Source organism: Vulpes lagopus, chromosome 16 (assembly GCF_018345385.1).
Source record: "Vulpes lagopus strain Blue_001 chromosome 16, ASM1834538v1, whole genome shotgun sequence".
In the NCBI taxonomy this organism is placed as follows: domain Eukaryota; kingdom Metazoa; phylum Chordata; class Mammalia; order Carnivora; family Canidae; genus Vulpes; species Vulpes lagopus.
The window spans coordinates 33,854,469-33,875,581 of NC_054839.1; the positions used below are offsets into that span (position 1 = coordinate 33,854,469).

General features: G+C 35.8%; 1 protein-coding gene across 4 annotated transcripts in view; it reads left to right on the forward strand.

The window, feature by feature from the left end:
- Window positions 1-21,113, forward strand: part of KLF12 (Kruppel like factor 12) — a 429,166-nt gene that overhangs the window by 273,845 nt on the left and 134,208 nt on the right. For all 4 annotated transcript variants that reach the window (XM_041731038.1, XM_041731036.1, XM_041731037.1 and 1 more), the window contains one exon: window positions 10,209-10,755. In XM_041731038.1, the coding sequence (XP_041586972.1) occupies window positions 10,236-10,755 (520 nt within the window). In that variant the 5' untranslated portion in view covers window positions 10,209-10,235. The remainder of the gene's footprint in view (window positions 1-10,208; window positions 10,756-21,113) is intronic.

Genomic DNA, 21,113 nt, shown 5'->3' on the forward strand with positions numbered 1-21,113 from the left:
TCCCACCCCTATGCAGTTTCCCCTACTATTAAAGTCCTGCATTAGTGCAGCACATTGGTTACCCTGAATGATGTGATTAACCTATATCGGTACATTAGTATTATCATTGCGTTAAGCTTGTTCACTCTTTGTGCTGTACAGTTCTGTGGGCTTTGACAAATGCATGGTGACATGTATTCATCCACCACTGCAGTAACATATAGAAGAGTTTCACTGCCCTGAACATCCTCTGTGTTTCACTTAATTTGTCCCTCTTCCCCTTACCCTCCACCTCCCAAGCTCCTGGCAACCACTGATCTTTTTACTGTCTCTATAGTTTTATCTTTCCAAAGTGACATATAGTTGGAACCATACAATTTTTTTAAGACATCTTTGCATGCTCCAGTGTGACAGCAGTTGTAAAGAGTATAAGGAACAAAACTGACTTCCTACATGTCTGTTTGACATTTGTTTTAGTGACACTCTTTCTTTGTATCATTTGACCAGGTAAATAAGATTTTAAGTGGCTTAATATCTTCACAATATTCGAATCTAGCAAATGTAGTGAGGATTCACTGATTGTTATGTGATAAAATATTATTTATTTGCTAAATACTTGTATGTTTACATACAATATGTAACACATTATGTTCGTGTCCAAACATTTCTGTCAGCCTTTTCATTGCTTCATTTCATTGTGTGCTATTAAAAAAAAAAAAAAGTTAACTGAATCCCCTCTCCCCTCTATCCTTCACCACTGTATAGGAGGAGAGCCCTCTCTACTGCGTCCTACCCCAACTTCACAGCGCACACACACCAAACCAGAGTTTCAGATTTGTGATCCTGTTAACATAGATTCTGATTGCTTTGAATAAATAATATGAAAGTCCTGGGAAATAAATAGGTCATAGAAGAGCTTGACAACTAGGAAATAAGGAAAATTTGGGATAAATTTAAGTGTGTATTGAACCCTTTTTTAAAGGCTCCCAATTCCTAAGTGACAGGTATTAAGGAGGGCACTTGTGATAATGAGCACTGGGTGTTAGATGTAAGTGACAAATCACTAAATTCTACTCCTGAAACCAGTATTACACTGTATGTTAACTAACTGGAATGTAAATAAAATTTTGAAGAAGGAAAAAAAAAGGCTGTCCTTTCCAATTCAAATGTGAAAGCATAAAAATGTAAGTGTCAAAGCACACAGTCCGTTATGTGTATGTTCTGAATTTTCTTAAGGAATTGATCATTTCTTAAACTAACACTTGAGATATTGAGATAACCCAGTTGAATTCAATGTTCATTCACATATCTTCCCCTCGCATACAGTGGATAGCTTATTTTAATAACTTTTACAAGCCAAGGTCCAGATTGTCATGGTCCTACTTGTTCTAGCCAAGGTCTAGATTGTCATTTCTGCTTGTTCCCTTTTATTCTCTCACCTGTACATTAGAGGAATGACAGCTTATCTCTCCTTTTCTTCAGTATACTTTCCTTTAATTTTTAAAATTTTATTTTATAAGTACACACTTTGGAGCACTTGGGTGGCTCAGATGGTTAAGCATCCGTCAGACTCTTGATTTCAGCTCAGGTCATGATCTCAGGGTCATGGGGTCAAGCCCCACCTTGGGCTTTGCCCTCAGTGGAGAATCTGCTTGAGTTTCTCTCTCTTCTCCTTCTGCCCCTCTCCATCCCCACTTAGTGGTATATGCTCTCTCTCTTTAAATGAATCTTAAAACATACATGCTTTTACAGTGTCTGTGTTTAAAGAGTTTATCCTTAAACATGTGGGTAAGACAGGAAGATCACTGGGCTTAAAGCAAGACAAATGATGACCAAAAGGACACGTGTAAGACAAATCTTGGAAACTAGGCTTTCCTTTTTAGTAAAATAGAACAATTAGAGAAGAAAGTACAGTGCATGTTCTGTTGTTCACAAGTGGTTGTTTGGTCACTTTTATACTTAGAGCAAAAATGGCCAGAGTTATAGCTTGTTTGCTTTCAGCGTGGTGCTCATAACTCTCAAATTTCATTTACTTATGGGGGAAACCAAGGCACAAAAAGTATGACATGCACGTACTGTGTGCTTTGTGTAAAAAAAAAAAAAAGAATTTATCTTATTAATTAAATGTACTTGCATATAAACTAGTGATATATAACTTAAAAGCTTCAATGATCAAGGATATAGAATCATAGATATAGTTTATTTCCTTTTTTTACATGAAGTGCACAGTACATTTCCTTAAGCACTTTCCATAAAAAATATATGTTCAATTAATCACCAAGTTAGACAGTGAAACTTACATAAACTAACTTTACTTTGACACACAAGAAACAAATAATGCTCTCCTGTTTCATCTCATGATAAGACTGACAAAGAATGGTCAATATCCCAAAATAATTAATGTAATTATATATTGTCATAATGGGTGCAAACTGAACTATGGATTGATGTATGTTATTTATATTGTGGAATTAAGAAATCAAACCAATTGATTAAAATGTATTCCATTTTACAGATCATCCTATGGGTCAGTCTAGTTAAGCAAAACAAACAAATAAAAAAACAGTATCCAATGACTGTCTTCTGTATTTTAAGAGATATTTTTTTTACAATCATGTGGACCCTAATAATCTTGTAATATTTTGACTTGTTTAGCTACTTTTGTAGCATATATGTTATCTGTTTGGTTCATTAGCAAACACTGCACCTATATAGTACAGTGACTGTATTTATGCAATCCTGCATCAGAATACCTTATGCACAGTGTTGAAATTTTTAGTTCTTTTTTTTTAAGATTTATTTATTTATTTTAGAGATAGAGCTGTAGGGAGAGGGAGAGAGAAAGAGAAGTAGACTCCCTGCCTAAGCATCTCAGGGCTTGATCCTGTAGCCCTGAGATCATGACCTGAGCTGAAATCAAGAGTCAGATGCTCAACTGACTGAGCCACCTCGGTGCCTCTGAAATTTTTAGTTCTAAGAGAGGGAGCTCATTTGCTTCTATCCCATACTAATCAGTGTTACTTTAAAGCACTTAACGCCCTTAATACAATCTGTAAAAAAAATTGTATGAGTATGGAATGATATTACTCTTTTGTAGGTAGATAAATTCATACCTAGAGAATTTTAATGATGATACCAAGATGGCACAGCTAGTAAGTGACAGGGTCATGAATTCTTCTGTGTCCAAATCAAATTTTCTTTCTATAATAATCACACTACACACTTAGAAAGCAAAGGTTATCCTAAACCATGAGCTATGAAATGTTAGGTCACTTTATAAACTTTTCTAGAAAGTACCATGAGATTATTTCTCAACAAGATTTTATAAAGATAAAATTAAATATAATGCATTTAAATACCAGCTGGCTGGGTGAGTAGATGAGTGGATAGATAAATGGATAGTTGGGGCATTCTGTTTGTGTGTGTAAATGCTCTGCTTCTCTAAAAATTCCTGGCGCCATTAAAGACGGAACAAACTGCATGTAAATCTTGGATAACACTTAGCAGAGTCCTCAACTATGACTATGCATAAGAGTCTCTGGTGGGCTTTCCAAAGATGAGATTGTGTCCAGACATTTTTTTCTCTCCTTTTAGGATTACCAAGAGTTTAAAGACATGGCCAATATTAAAAGCACTTTTTAGTTATTGCCAGACCATAATAAGATTCAGCTGATGATAATGGCCAATTATAGGAAACACATCTAATACTGTGGATACTAATATGTAGGAGGTTTTAGATTCATTTTTATATTCACTCAACAAAATGCCTAAAGTTAAAATTACATTTTAAAATGTTTACTGAGGAAAAAGATTATCTTATTAAAAAAGCTCATATGGAATCCCCAGATCACTGAATGGAATATGTTCATTAGAATATTATGTGTAATATTTTATTGAGTGGACTATTATGATTAAAACTGGCTTTCAGACTTTTGAAGCAAATAATATGTGACAGTATAAATCCTCTTTGTATTTATTTTTAGATTTTCATATATACACTTTTATTAAGTATATTGTTACATTTATTTTGTTACAATTGATAGGTATTTATACAGTGATTTGTTAAGATATTTTATTTCAAAAAATTATATTATCCTTTCAAGGAGTAATATATAATCCTTTGGAAAGATTGTGTGTATGTAACCATTTACATTATGTAATGTTTCTACAGTGATGAATTACACCTCAGCCCTTGGTTTGTAAACCTATGTGGGAATTTTGTGTCTAACTAGATATACAGATATATGTAGGAGAAGAAAAATTTGGCTGGAAATATTTTAGAATTAGAATTCCAGATATATCTAATACAGAAAAAAAAAAGAGAAAAATCAAGACTATTTTTGATGATAACATGTGTTAACTGATGTATTATTTTAATATTAAATCAGTTGAGATCTTTTATGAAATTATTCACATTCCCTTTGACAGAAATCCAGTATTTAAAATCTTCATGCCTTTAGAAGGCATGTTGTTTCTTTTTATATTCAATATATTGAATATATTAAGTATTTGATCATTTGCACACTAGGACATCAACAACAAAATTCAGCTAACATCACCATTCCCAGACAAAAATTTTGGTGGGCTTTAAACAGACAACAAAAGGAGCACTTAGTTGTATCAAAAATCAAGTGGTTAATACTCAAGTGTAAAATTTTGGCATGGAATCCTTTCTTGGTTTTGTTTGTTTAAAAGAAATTTCTCTTCCTCACGGTGCTTATAACTTCTGAGTTTTCTTTATTCCTAATTTATTCAGCATTCCTACTCCTTATTTGTTTCCTGGGAACATACCGTATCGTCTCTCACTTTCACAAATACTTGTACAGGCATTCCTCATTTCATCGTGCTTTGCTTTACTGCACTTCACAGATTCTGCTTTTTTGTTTTGTTTTTTTAACCAATCAAGGTTTGTGGCAGATCTGCATCTAAGCAAGTCTATCGGTGCCACTTCTCCCACAGCGTTGGTTCACTTAGCATTTAAAACTTTTCATTATTATTATATTTCTTTGGTGATCTGAGATCAGTGATCTTTAATGTTACTGTTGTAACTGTTTTTGAGGGCCCCATGAACTGCACCTGTGTAGGACAGCATGCTTTTTTTTTTTAATTTTTTATTTATTTATGATAGGAACACAGTGAGAGAGAGGCAGAGACACAGGCAGAGGGAGAAGCAGGCTCCATCCACCGGGAGCCTGACGTGGGATTCGATCCCGGATCTCCAGGATCGCGCCCTGGGCCAAAGGCAGGCGCCAAACCGCTGCGCCACCCAGGGATCCCGGACAGCATGCTTAATAAAGTTTGTGTGTCTTCTGACTCCTCCACCCATCAATTATTCCCCATCTCTCTCCCTTTCTTTGGGCCTCTCTAGTCCCTGAATCACAACAGTATTGGAATTAGGCCAATATTAATAATGCTATAGTGGCCTCTGCATGTTCAAGTGAAAGAAAGAGGCGTATGTCTCTCACTGTAAGTCAGCAGCTAGAAATGGGTAAGCTTAGTGAAAGAAGCTTGTTAAAAGCTGAGACAGGGACAACCCCGGTGGCTCAGCAGTTTAGCGCTGCCTTCAGCGTAGGGCCTGATCCTGGAGACTCAGGATCAAGTCCTATATCAGGCTCCCTGCATGGAGCCTGCTTCTCCCTCTGCCTGTGTCTCTGCCTCTCTCTCCCTCTCTCTCTCTCTGTGTCTCTCATGAATTAAAAAAAAAAAAAAAGCTGAGACAGGTTGAAAGCTAGGCCTCTTGCACCAAATAGCCAAGTTGTGAATGCAAAGGAAAAGTTCTTGAAGAAAATTAAAAGTGTTATCTGGTAAATGCATGAATGGTAGGAAAGTGAAGCAGCCTCATTGCTGATATGGAGAAAGCTTTAGTGGTCTTGATAGAAGATCAAACCAGCCACAACATTACCTTAAGCCAAAGTTTAATCCAGAGCAATGCACTAACTCTTGAATTTTATAAAAATTCAATGAATTTGAAAGAGGTAAGGAAGCTAGAGAAGAAAATTTGAAGCTGGATTGGTTCATGGGGCATAAGGAAAGAAGCCATCTCCATAACATAAAAGTGCAAAGTAAAGCAGTAAGTGGCAATGTGGAAGCTGCAGCAAGTTATCCAGATGATCTGGCTAAGATCATTAATGAAGGTAGCTACCCCAAACAACAGATTTTCCACATAGTCAAAACCTTCTGTTGGAAGAAGATGGCATCTGGGACTTTCATAGCTAGAGAGGAGAAGTCAAAGCTTCAAAGAACAGGCTGATGCTCTTGTTAGGGGCCAGTGTAGCTGGTAACTTTAAGTTGAAGCCAGTGCTCATTGACCATTCCAGAAATCCCAAGGCCCTTAGGAATTATGCTAAACCTGGTCTGTCTGTGCTCCATAAATGCAACAACAAAGCCTAGGTGACAACATCTCTGTGTACAGCATGGCTTACTAAATCTTTTAAGCCCACTGTTGAGATCTAGTAATCAGAAAAATATTCCTTTCGCAATACGACTGCTCATAGACAGTGCACCTGGTTGCCAGAGAGCTCTGATGGAGATGTGTAAAGAGATTAATGTTATTTTCATGCCTGCTAATACAACATCTGTTCTGCAGCCCATGGATCAAGGAGTCATTTCAACTTTCAAATCTTATTATTTAAGAAATATATTTTGCAAGGCTGCACCTGCCATGAACAGTGGTTCCTCTGATGGATCCAGGCTAAATAAATTGAAAACCTTCTGGAAAGGATTCACCATTCTAGTTGCCATTAACAGCATTTGCAATTCATGGGAAAAGGCCAAAATATCCACATTTACAGCAGTTTGGAGAAAGTTGATTGAGCTCTCATAGTTGATTTTGAGAGGCTCAAGACTTCAGTGGATGAAGTAACTGCAGATGTGAAAATAGCAAGAGAACTAGAATTAGAAGTGAAGGTTAGCATTTTTTTAAATCAATAAAGTATTTTTAAATTAAGGTATGTACCTTGTTTTTTTAGACACAATGTTATTGTACACTTAATAGACTACAGTTGAAGTGGAAATATAACTTTTGTATGCTGGAAAAAATTCACTTGTCATGCTCTACTGCAACATTCACTTTATTGCCATGGTCTGGAGCTAAACCCACAATATGTCTCATGTGTATTTGTAGTCCTTTTATATAATTTCTAGCTGCTCCAAGTACTTCTCTTTTGGTGTGTTACTTGGTCTCTCAGAGCTTTCGTTGTCACTTTTGGCTCTCTGCTCTGTTCCCATCACCTCACTGCAGCTATGTATTTATGGATTCTTACCTCAGAATCAGTGCATTTCAATTTTCACCTTTCTGAAAATAAGAAAATGAATTCCAAATGATGATTTCAGGATCAGTCTTTCAGGTCTCTTCTCTTTCCTAAAACAGGAGCAAAAGTATGCCATAGATGTTTTAAAACCATATTTAGGTAGTATTGCTAGCCTTCCATATATGTATGTGTAGCCAGAAACTACAGTGTGGCTTTACCTGCCACATCCCAGTAGAAGAGATACATATGGGCTGTGAGGATATAATATTATGTCACTACTGTAAACAGGTAAATGGTACAATAAAGATGTTGTTCCCTTTATACTGATGAGGCATTGTTTGGGTTCATACTGGCTGTATTTCACCTGCTGCAGATGAAGAAGGAACCAAGAAGTGCTCTGCAATGGTGATGCTTATAAATTCATACATAATGTGTCCAAGGTTCCAAAGACAATGTGTGTAGTCCAAGGGTTTGGTTTATTCTTGCTAATTTTTGTGATCATTTTCTGTATTTTGGTTTAAGCTCATGTAAAAGCTAAGTAGTTTTCATGTATTTGAAAACACCTAGGGACTCTTCATATTTGGTCCTTCATAGCTTTCCTTGTATTTGCAACAGAATTATAAGAGGAACAGTCTTCTTCTGTTGTTATAAAACAGCTTAAGGAATGAATATTTTTCTTAGGAATTAAGCAACTACGTACAAAAGGTGGACTCCTGTTCATAATCTAGAAAAGTTGAAGTCATTCACGAAGCTCAGTGACACTTGATGTCTCATAAGCCGTCTCTATAAATAAGCTCCATATTTATCACCTCCCATATTGTCATAATCCATTAAAGTAGTCTTTTTGTTTACATTATGAAATGTTTCTACAGTGATGACGACTTACACCTCAGCCCTGGGTTTGTAAACCTATGTAGAGACCTTGTGTCTAACTAGATAGAATGATCACTATTTCCAAAATTGAGAATTCTGCATGTATCTAATACAGTAAGAATAGAGAAACTAATCAAGACTGTATTTGAAGTCAAACAGTGTTTCATAACATGTGCTTAATGACATATTTTATAATTTTAATGACAAACCATTTGGGATATTTTATGAAGGCAGCCTCAATAAAGAATTTCTGTGTGGGTATAACATACTAATAAGAATGTCTTATATTCTAAAAAGGAATTAAATGTTAATGCTGGGAATCAATTGAAATACTGTTCTAGTTAGAAGAGTAGATAATGCTAATAGCTTTTTAAAAAGTAGCTCAGTTTATGGTATTTGTGGGGGTTTTTTGTTTCTTAATGTCTGAGATTTAAAGAGTTGTTTCTCAGTTTCAACACACAGAATGAAATCTCGGCACTGAGAATTTCATGCAGTATATATTTTGGATGGTTTATTTTTATATTTTCTAATTCTCTTCTTTTTTTGTGGGTAAGTAACCATCTTAGCTTAGAAACAAGAAAACAGTAAAACATCAACCCATTTCCCTTTTTAGTTGATCTGGTACCATTGTTGACTTATTATCTTGTTGAATAGAATTCCCTTGCACTACTGCCTATTGTATGTTTTGAATGGAGCTATAATTTATATTCTATAAAGAAAGGTTTTAAGAAACATGTTTTGTTCCTTTAAGTGTATGCTCAGATTTTAGGGGCGGGAGGGGGAATAGAAAACCAAGATCTTTTATTAAACAGAGAATGAAATGAACCAATTTAATATAATTTTAGACATTGTTGTTCTGATACCATAATGAAGCTGAAAAAAAGTTTTTGGTCTTCATACAATAGAACATCAGTGCCTATGTTAGCCTGGCCAAATTAGATATAACCCAAATAATCTTGTCACAGTCTAATTTTCTCTGGTAAGGCTAGCATGACACATGCTAATAGAATTGTTAGGCCATTTTAAAATGGCCTTGGAGGTGGGCATTCAATGAACACTTGTTGAATTTATGAGTGAATAAGTATAATGATAAATTATATTCATGTCCAATAATAAAATACTGAGTCCATTAGTCTGGGTAGAATCTTGAATTTATTATTATTATTATTTAAAATTTGCTCATTAAAACTAAAAAGATTAAAAATGAACATGTACAAAATTATCTTTAAGTTAAATAAATTTTCATAAACAATTTAAAACTCCCAGAGTAAGTTTTTTCTACAATTATTTCCTAAAATGTTTGTTGTAGCAGTTGCGTACATTATTTTGAGAAAAAAAAATGTTATCACTAAGAGTTAAACATGACCCAATTGTTAGAAAATATTTAATATTTAATAATTCAGCAATTATGCCCCTTTTCAGTGCTGTTTATGAGAATGGTATGGGAGCTCTTGTGCCATATACAAAAGTTGAAACGCAGTGATTTTTCCAGTATTGTTGCCAGGTGATTTTATGCCTCCAGATTATGATAGTATTGAGTAAGAGTTAGAATCATGGAATTGTAGAATTATAGAGCTGGGAAGCATTTTTAAGTTTAATCAAAGTTCCCATTGCTTTATAACTGAGGAGATTGAGACTCATAAATGCAGGATGGTTCAAGCCAACAACATGAATGCCTTTATTTAATTAAAATAGTTGTTTTTAAATAAGCTGTTGTACTTATACAGTTTTAAGTAGGCAATGCTTTGCATCCTGCCCTTGTCTTTTAGAGATTTTATATAAAATTGACATTAACTTTGGGGTTCTTAGGCCTCTTTTCTCCTCCATGGAGTGCTTGTTTCACTGGATTTGAACAACTGTGTCTGTCTCTCCCCAGTAGGATGAAAATGTATTTCTAGCAGAGGCCTTGTCTTATACTATTCTGTACTTTCGTACTCTCAACTCCAATCACAATGACTGTCACCAAGAAATTCTTCAACTATTTGGGGAATGAGTAATGTCTCGTGGCAATAGAAGAAAAATTAATAAGCACCCCATTCATAAATACTGCATCTATTAAATATGTGATTAACAAAGATCAACATGTGTCCCCTTTTCTTCCCACAGTCTCCAAACGTCCACAACTACCCCGATATGGAAGCTGTTCCCCTGTTGCTAAATAATGTGAAAGGGGAGCCCCCGGAGGACTCATTATCTGTAGATCACTTCCAAACACAAACTGAGCCAGTGGACTTGTCAATCAACAAAGCCAGGACATCCCCCACAGCCGTTTCATCCTCCCCGGTTTCCATGACAGCATCCGCCTCCTCACCTTCTTCTACTTCAACCTCCTCATCGTCGTCTAGTCGTCCAGCCTCCTCCCCGACTGTTATAACATCAGTATCTTCAGCATCATCTTCGTCAACAGTATTAACTCCAGGGCCCCTCGTAGCCTCCGCCTCTGGGGTGGGAGGCCAGCAGTTTTTGCACATTATCCATCCTGTACCGCCTTCAAGTCCCATGAATTTACAGTCTAACAAACTGAGTCACGTTCACCGCATCCCTGTGGTGGTACAGTCGGTGCCTGTTGTCTACACAGCTGTGCGGTCACCTGGAAATGTGAACAACACTATCGTTGTGCCGCTTTTGGAGGATGGGAGAAGCCATGGCAAAGGTAAGGGACACAGACGAAGCCTTGATTTATTTCAGCGCTAGAGGTAACTATTCCTTTATTCAGTGAGCTGCCCGTAAATTGTATGCAAGTACACTACATCCAAAGTTCTGTGCACAACAACACAGACACACCAGCTGATCAGCACGATTGAGTAGGAACTAACTGCATGTTTCCATTGGTATTTGCTTCAATGTTTGTTAGTCTCTATTTTTATGTATCAAGTCATTTAATGTTAGAATTCAAAAGTCTTAATTAGCAAAAATGTTTACCTCAGATGCTCAAATATTTAGCATGACTGCTTGTAAGTTGAGTTGCCATTAAAATAATTCTAGAGGTAGGTGTTTGATTTCAAAGCCTAATGTAGCATGAGTTCTTATCTTAGTATATTGTCATTTTAAACAGTATGACTCAATATGATGGAATTTTTCAAAATGCAATGTTAAAATTCTCTTCTAGCATGTGGAAGGCAGGAAGATACTTTGCTACGTAACTCTACTTAATAATACCTAGTTACCTAATTATATATGGCGGTTATGCAGTTGATCATGAAGTTGCTTTCCTACTTCTAATCTCTTATTTTTTCCCAATGTTTACTAAAAGGAATTAAAGTAGCATCTTGCTGTTGATTTTTTTCTTCCTTTATCATGAATCTAAAAAATAAGCCACCCTTCTATAGAAATATAAAATGCCCATAGTCATTGGTTCATTTCTTCTAAAACTAAACACATATGTATGTATTTTGTTTTTAGGGCCAAGAAATGATGAGGATTTAAGACTTATGTTGTATTGCTTTTTGCTTTGAAATGATATTACTATGGAGGCTCATAATTAAAATATGATTGATGAATATATAAACACTACCTTCTCATAAAATGCTGGTAAACGTGGATTATTATAGTTCTTGCATAAGGTAGGATTCAATGCATAGAAATAACAGTTGATTGTGAAGTTAGAGAAATTTTTGCAAACATACACTACAAAATTGCGCATTCATCTTTGGCAAGTTGTTTTATCTGCATCAACTTTCTTCATAGCAGACGAAATGAATTTTACCTTCTCAGTATTACCAAGTGAAAAAAAATCACATGATTCACAGCACTCAAAGATTTTAGATCACAGCCATTCTGGGCCTAACATGGTGACCTCTGTGTTTTGTATTGCTATGGGCAAAGGCCAGGAACTAGTCCCATCTTAGGGAATAGGAAGAAGAAAAAGAGGTATGATGTAGTCTTCTGGATTTTACTTCAGTTGAATCCCTTGATGTTACTAATATCTCTGGTCAAAAGGAGGTAACTAATTTGAATAATAATACAACTGAAGGCCACATTAGATATTTATTCTCTTTTGTATTTTGTTTAGATGTGTACAAATTTTTTGTAAAGATGTGTTTACAAATTTTTTTAAGAATTAAGAATTAAAAAGAGCAAAAATAGAACCTTCCATATTCCATTACTTTATGTGTGTATGTGTATATCATAGAATCCAGTCCTTGTATCGTACCCCTTAATGAAAACCATGCTTTAATTCTGAAGATGATTGATGCAGATTTTCATGTTGTTCATGTCTTTTTTTTTTTTTTAATTTTGATACACTAATGAAAGCAACAAAAGAGATATCTCTTTTATCTGACATTATCCTTTTATGGGAGAGGTTAGTTTTATTTAAGGCAATTGGTATAGAGAGTATATTGCCAAACTTTAATTTTCTGGAAACTCTGTCTCTATGAAGAACTTTGTTACAACTCATGCAGTAATTTGCTCTCAAGTGTATTTGTGAGTTTCATGCCATGTTTTTTACTCAGCAGTTTTCTCATGCCAAGAATAAAAATTGATGTAATCATAAATCCGTTAGACTGTGATGTGGACATTAGGAGCAGGAGATTCAGGATCAGGAATCTGAGAGTCTTAGTGCCTTCACTTACAGCTTTCAACTGGGAAATTTTCTTCAACGATTAAATAGGGTATAATAACATGACCTATCCTTGAAAATTATTGAAGAGATTAAGAGCTTAATGTCTAGTTAATCAGCTCTCGATAAGATGTTTGCAATTATCTATTATTATTTACCTCCTCCCCAAAATACTTGAAGCAGTAAGGTTCAGAAATTTTTTCTCTGTCTTATAAAAACAAAGTTGGAAGAAAAAAAAACATACTGAATTTACAAATGAAAAACCACTCCCAAGCAGTTAGTATAGAAATGCTTCTCAAAGTTGTTACTAAAAGTTAAAAGGGATGAGAGTTTACTATGAGAAATTGTCTGGAAACATCCCATATTTTCTATTTTTATTAGTTTGTATTAAGTCTTTATAATCACCATATTATACAGATATTGCTATAGCATTTTATAAGTTTTTTTTTATTGTTTAACTGATTAATTAGATGATGGTAAAGGTGTCTAGTGGAGGAGGGCTGCCTACCTCACAGAATGAATAAAAGAAAGGGCATTTCAGTAATTCTTCAAGTCTTTATTTTGCACATATGTAGCTGGGCACTAGGCCAACAATGAAATGGCCAAGTGGTAAAAGGAGCCCCGAGTCCATTCTCAGTAGGACTTGTATATCTGGTATGGATAAGCAAAAGAAAATATGATAGGGGAGTTGGATTTTCAAGTTGCTAGTAATAAAATTACAAAACTAACTCCTATAAATGCAGATGATTGTACTGGCTAATTATTTTTAAAGTTGTTGTAACACATCTGGTCTCTGGTAGACCTTATCTGTCATGTTACACAAAGACCTGTGAATGTACCTATCCACATTTTAAGATGATGTATCCTATGAATTGAGTCATTTGTCCATTCAAGTATTTATTGAGCATATGTCATGTAATAAGTATTTTATTGGCACTATAGATACAGTGTTGAATAAAACAGATGCTGTTTCTATCTCAGAGTGCTTCTATTCTACTGGGAAGTATGGACATTAAATTTTAAAAAATCATGTAATTAGTTGATCATTGTAGATATTCTGTGCTTAAGTTGGATTAAAACATAGACTACTCATGGATTTGCCCAGGGGAGAGACTTTAATCATAATTGCAGACAGAGAAAGTTGTATTTGTGGAAAGTATTTTCACAGTGGGTATTCTATATGGTTGGACATGTTTCCACCGTGATGCTCAGAGAGGGTAGTTAGGGTTTGGGGATGTGATAGGGTGAAACGTCCACATGAGTGTGCTTGACTAAACAACAAAAGATGTGAGAAAACTTTCCAGGGAGGATAAAAACTCAGCCCATCCAAGTATTTAAAGAAGATTGGTCTAAAGGAATGGCAAGCTGTTAGCTAGCCCTGGGCCACTGATGTATCTCAGTTCAGCTTTGAATGTGATATGTGATCTGAAGAAAAGCAGCGTGATATTTTAGAACATATAGCAAACAAACAGAATTTAGACTAGAGCTACAAGAGGGGGTATGTCAGAGAAGATCTCCCAGGGAAGACACTTCCTCTCTTGATACCAGAAGGACAAAGTGGCAGTTAGCCCCCAAAGTGGTTTGCTAAGGAACGGGAGTTCTCTATGTAGAGGGAACAGCCGATGGACTAGACGGATCTGGCCCGAGTTTTGTTATTCTGTAATCTGAGACATATTGTTTATAAACAAGACCCTAATGGGATCATTTGACCTCATAAAGGAATTTCATTCCAGCCTAGGGAAGTTTTTGGTAGATTTCCCAGGAGATTTTCATTAGTTTTCACAGATACTTAGTGACAGAGCAACATAAAGGTCATAATAAATCACAGGCAGAACTGTTCTTGGTTTGTTACTGCCTTGATAAAGGTAAATTTAGGATTGTCTCTTTCCTTCCTTCCTCCCGTCCTGTGGACACACTAGATGCCACGTAAAATTCTGAGAATTGAGGCTCCAAGATGAGCCAAGTGCCTGCTGTAATGGACCTTACTTTCTAGTGCAAGAAGCAAATAATTTATGTCAGATGGTTTAAGAGCTGTGAAGAAAAATAAGCCATGATAGGGGGATGGGAAGTCAGAAGAGAGGAGCATAGTTTTAGATACATTCTGGCCTATCTGAAATGTAAGCTCTGATAATGATACCTGAGGAGGACCTTTACGGAAAGGGAGAACTGAAAGTTCAAGGCCCCAAGGCATGAAGATGCATGGCTGGTGTGAGAAGAGCTACAAGGCAGCTGGTGCAACAGGAGGGGAATGGGCGATGGGAAAGCTGTGGATGGGGGACCAGAGGGGTGAGTAGTGCCAGATCATGTATGGCCTCAGACAACATGGTAAGTTCCTTGGTTTTTTCCTAAATATGGTGGGAAGCCACTGGAACTAGGCCTTTGAGCAGGAAAGTGACATGACTACCTTTTACATTCTTCCTTTTGCAAGAATCACTGAATCACTACTTAATGAGGACTGAGAATGGGTATTTGGCAAAGGTGGAGTTCATTGGTGACACTGACAGTGTGTCAGTGGAGTGGTGGGGACAAAAGACTGAAATGAGTTCAAGTTCAGATGGGAGGTGAGAAGGGGAAGCCCAAAAGTCTAGACAGCTCTTTGGAATAGCTCTGCAGGAGAAGTTGTAGAGAAATGGATTGACAGCTAGAGAGACTTTTTAGGGTCTCAAGGGAGGGATTTATTTTATGTATTTATTTAAGATTTTATTTATTCATGAGAGGCACAGAGAAAGAGGCAGAGACAGGCAGAGGAAGAGTCAGGCTTTCTGCTGGGAACTCGATGCAGGACTCGATCCCAGGACCCTGGGATCACGCCCTGAGTCAAAGGCAGACACTCAACCACTGTGTCACCCCAGGTGTTCCTCAAGGGAGGGATTTTAAAAAGAGGGAGATATGCTCTCAAGAATAATCCAAAGGAGTGTTGAAAATGGGTAATTCTAGGGAAGGAAGAACTATAGAGGCAGTATTTAATTGCATGTTAGTTGCTTATATTATACTGTGGAAGTAACCTGCATCTTGCAGTAATTAATCTGAATTCTAAAGTCAATTTACTAGATTGACAAAGTTTTTAGGAAAGAAAAGATACACAATGGAAAGTGAAAGGAAATACAAAATCAGATAATGATGTAGGGTTGACAATGAAAAGCAAACAAATGAAAGTTCAGTGAAATTTGAATCCACTAAGAATTATAAAAATGATACCAGAACTAATATAATTAATATAAGAGCAAACATTTCTCATTTATCACCTAGTGGAAGGTATAGAATAGTTCAGAACAAAATATAAATCCTAACTATTTTTTAAATCTGAGTATTACTGAATGTTACATTTTAGAAATTCAAAATACTTAAAGAGCAACACAGTAACCAGTCTGTGAAAACCCAGCTAATGAGCTAGAAAAAAAATAAATGGATGTATCTCCTGCCTCCCATGCTTGAGCTGGTCCTCTCTCCATGTAGATGAAGGAACAGGTAATAACACCTCGATGCCTAGGAATGAGGCTCAGGCAAGTGCATGATTTATCAGCAGCTTTGGAATAATCAGAACTAAAAAAGCCCGATGCAGCAAGGTGGGGATTTCCTTGACCACGAGCCTGTTCTGTCCATGTGAACCCGCATGAGATAGATTGCCTAGAGGGCCGGAGTTCAGCTCCAGTTTCCTCTGCAGGCACATTTTCTTCCATGAAAAATCAATCCCAACAGCCTGGTCTACCAGAATTGTATAAAACATGTTTATTGAGTTAAGACTCTTTATTGTAATGGTGTCATGCTTGAAAAACAACTCATTAAGGGTTATGAGCACATTATTCCTGACTTAAAACAATTATGCTATTAGATCCAAGAGTAGAAAGTACTTTTCCTCCCAAGATATCTCTGACTAGAGCATGTTGATACTGCTGTTAAGAAACCAACCCCATTTGGGCATGTAATTCCTTTGGTCGTCTTTTTTAAGACTGTTGTGGGTTTTTTTATTTTTTTAATTATATTTAGATGAAGTGAAGAATCTTCCAAAAATATACCTTATTTTCATAGCACTCATTCAAGAGTTTCAAGGGATGTGGTCGTGGGCAAATTTGAAATACTCACACCCCATTTTCTTCCCTACAGGCTGTTGCTTTTCTCAGCAGCCAACAGGAAGAAGCCACAAGTGTATTTTTAGTCCTGTGCCATTTCTATTTGTGAAAGGAAATGTGGTCATTGCAGTGATTGCTGCAAAGCTGGTTGGAGAGTATGACTCTAGCTCTGGTTCTTCCTGACCATTGAATGTGGCTATAGTGTTGCTCCACTGAAACTCCCCATTTCTAGATCTCTGCTACATCCATTGTCTTCTGCTGTCAACTCTCTCACTTGTTGATGTTAAGGACGTCTTATTTCAGGTGACGTCCCTTCTCTTACTTCCTCTGTCTTACCTTACACAGGCCTGTCCTCTTGTAGTTCACCAATTCAGTGCAATCCTCATGTCATCTATCCATACGACCAGAATTGTCCCAGGCAGCTGACCTCTACTTATGTGTAGGATTGTCTTTACTTCTTGAGTGATTGAACTCCTATAGCTTCCTTGGGTAAATTTGTTCTACTTATGCTTAATTATGAGGACTTCTGGATATAGTTCAGCTTATAGATCTCCATTTGGTTTTTATTGACAAACCATTTAGTTACTTATGTGCTTTTATTATTATTTTTTTAATGCTGCCTTTTGGGAGGTGGGACTAGATTGTTGATGATTTTTGGTTTATTCTTCTTAAATACAGACTTTGATAGGCCTTGAGGGCTTCACTACTACCAGTGTAAAGCAAAAGCAGGAGCCTGTTAAAAGAATGATAGAGGCAGTCAGCTAATATTAGTGAGAAATTGAGTTTAAGTAAGAATTCAGAATATTTTATGGAGCTGCATGGGTCATTTGTTGTTCATGTTTACATGATTTGCAACATGGAATAGAAATTGATGGGTATATTTTCACTTCAGGGCATGCACAAAAGTTAGAATAGCTTCCTCCAAAAAACTGGCTTCTTAGGTGCTTGTTTATTCAAAATACCTGCAATCTGTTCATTTCTCTGCTTCAGCTGGCATAGACTGGTTTAGCTCTAAGATTTAATGATAATAACTGGCTCAGACAGGAGATAGAAATTGTCTATATTGTGCTAAGAGAATCAGCAAAAGAGAGAAATTTCTAGGCAAGCTCCTTGTATGTTGTAAAATGTCAAAGAGTGAGTTTAATTGGCTCTTCCCCCCACACAAAATTAAATATTAAGTGAAAGTACAAAGCACAAAAGAAGAGAAAAAGGAGAAAATAAAGACAGTAGATAGAATCCACATTGAAAGAGAGATGATACTTCACTCAGAGGTAGACCTTATTACTTAAGGAGGTGAAGATCTAGATGAGAAAAGTCTATTTATTAGAGAAGGTAGTTAAAACCAAAGTTTAACAAAATGGTTTCTATATTTATTCTGTTATAAATGATTAGCCGCCATACCATTTTAACTTGTTGGAAATGTTCCTCCTATAATAAGAAGATTGGATTTGTGTTTAAATAAGTACATGCTTAAATGTGATGTTTTGCTAATAAGTAGTGTGATGTAGTTGTTGCATTTATTTTTCACCACACCTGAGAAATTCGATTTAATACATTGAACATTACATATTAGATTTTGAAATAGGATACCTTTCTTTCCTGAGAAATACAAAGTTATCATATATAATAAATATGAAAATATAGCTTTTACTTAAGTATAAAGCTTCTAAATGCTAAAGAAAATTCTTACTTTACGTATTAGATTGTAGGTATTTATAGAATTATTTTGATGATATTTGGATGTATATACTCATTGCAAGAGACCTTCAGAAATCTATCATCTGTGTATCTAAACGTGTCTGCATATCAAATGAGCGTTTTATCCAATGACTCTTAAGACCTGTAGGAACAAATGAAAGAAGGAGGACTAAGATCCAAGAGGGAAACTTGGTCTTGGAATCATTGCTAGCACCATTTAAATTGGCCTTTTAATTGTTTACAACTCTCTGGCTGTGCTTTCTCTTCCCTATTTGTTTTTATTCCCTCTTCTTTTTCTGTTCCAAACTATAGAACTATTTTCTCAGCTCTTTCTCTTTGCCTACTTTCCATTGTTAATGGAGAATTTGATTAACTGGTATTCTACTTTGTGTTCTTTAGGAAAGAACAAGTTGATATTTGTTTAATAAATAAAAGAAGAGCTACCAGTTTACAGAGTAATAAAAATAAAGTATATATTTTTAAAATATATATACTTTACTTTTTTAATATATACTTTAAAAATAAAGTATATATATTTTTTTCCAGCCACCTTTTATGTGGAGGAAATGCTACCCTGATCATTGGCCAGTTGTATTTTTCATGACTGAGTGGCTCTACCATTTTTTTCCTTCTATCTATTAATTCATTTATTTGACGAATGTTTATTGAACTGATCATATGGCCAAAAATATCCTCTGCTCCCAGTGGAGATTTTTAAAATAAAACTCCTCTTACAAGCTAGCTCTAGTTTACAATATACTGAAAAAATATTTATTGTTCATACTCTGGGTCTTTTGCTGTTGATGAATCTTGAAATCAATTTGGTAGCTCTTAATGGGCAGTTTTAAAGAAATTAAATAAAATGGAGACTTTTTCAGAGCATATCACCCAAATAAGTATTATATCGTGAAACTTTTGTTCAGTAAACTATTTACATCATGCAGATGTGGTACTGTGAAAGAGAGAAAGAGAGAGAGTACTGAGTCATATTGAAATATGCATTTCTTGTGGTTCCTGTCCAGAAAATTTGAAAAATACTCCATTGGATTTCTCACCTCTGCTTCAGCCCCTTCCCCTTTCCTTCTCCTTCCTGCACCTCCCTCTCAAAGTATCCACCTTGGCACCACCTTTTTTCTTTACCTTCTCACTCTTCACCTTGCTTCCATTTACAAATCTCCCTCTTACTAGTTGGCCTTCTCTATCTCCCACCACCCCTCACCATTCTACCTACTTCTGACTCTTGATTCCTTTTTCTCTTTTCTCTTCCGTATTTCACCAGATCATCTATCCTAGAACTAATATATTATGGAACTAAGCCACTTATGTTGAAAATGACAGTCTTTGTACTGCCACCTAGTGGTAGAATTTTAAAGCAATGCAAGAGTCTATAGTTACTCTGATGGCTCCCAGATTTTCCCAACTAGCTTAAGGCTGTGAGGGAAGACAATGAATATGCCCCCTTTAAGTAAAACTTGAACCTAAATTTGAAATCTAACTTAGCTGCTTTATTTTTAGATCTCTAGTATGTGAAATACTTTTTTTTTTTTTAAAGAAAGACTATATTTAACTTGGACTAGAAAAAAAAAAGTGTAGCTCCTACCCACCTGTCCCACTTTCCATCTTGTATATTTGTATGTGATTTCTATTTAGTAGAAATAAAATGTTACTTTCTATGTATCTGTGCTTAGTTTGTTTTTTAAACTATGGTCTTTGCTGGATAAATGGAAACGTCTATTCCAACGTGTGTGCTTACAGATTATGCTAGTTGTCATAGAGAAAAATAAAAAGTAAATGGAGAGTTATTCTTGACACAGCAAGAACTCAGGAAGACAGAAAATAGGAGAATTTGGTGAAATTGGAATAACTTGGAGAATTCATCAGAGGAACTACCTCCTTAGTAGCTAGGGGCTTAGGGAAAAGGAGGTTCAGTAGAAACAGGATAGAATTAGAAAGATAATCTCATGATATATGGGTTTCTCAGGGAGAAAGAAAGAATTAGTGGGACTTGGGTGACTTACAAAAAGAATAAGCTCCTCTGTTGACAGAAACTGTAGTTGTTTGTATGTTTTATATATGTTAACACAAATGTATGTTTATGTATGGTATTCATTATTATAAATCTCCACTCCTAGATTAAAATATACTGCTGTCTCCCAAAATCCATGTAAGCTTCAGAAGCTGTCTTTTCCCCAACACATTGTGTTGTGCCTGATAATAGTTAATGCTCAATAAATATTTATTGGTTGAAGATATGAACAAATTAATATATTAATATAGTCTGGTATAGTTTCAGTGTTTTGATAAGATGCTTAGGAATGCTGTGGCAGTGTTGGCCTATAGATCTAAACTCTAACTATGAAAGGATCTTTCTCGTACATGGTAAAGGAGATGAAACTGCAGAAAATGATAACCAGCAAGGGTCCTCATATCCTCACAGTCTGGCTCCGGCCACCCTTCTATCCCAGTCTGTTGCCCTTCTCCCTAATACACCTCATGTCCTAGATACAGTTTCCATGGCTTTTCATGATGACAATTCTACCTTTATCCACACATTTTCCTTTTCCTGGAAGACCCTTTCTTTCTCTGGCAAAAAACAAAAACTACATACTACATTATAAGGCAATTTATTTCATATATATATATATATATGAAACTTTATATATGTGTATTTATTTACATAGG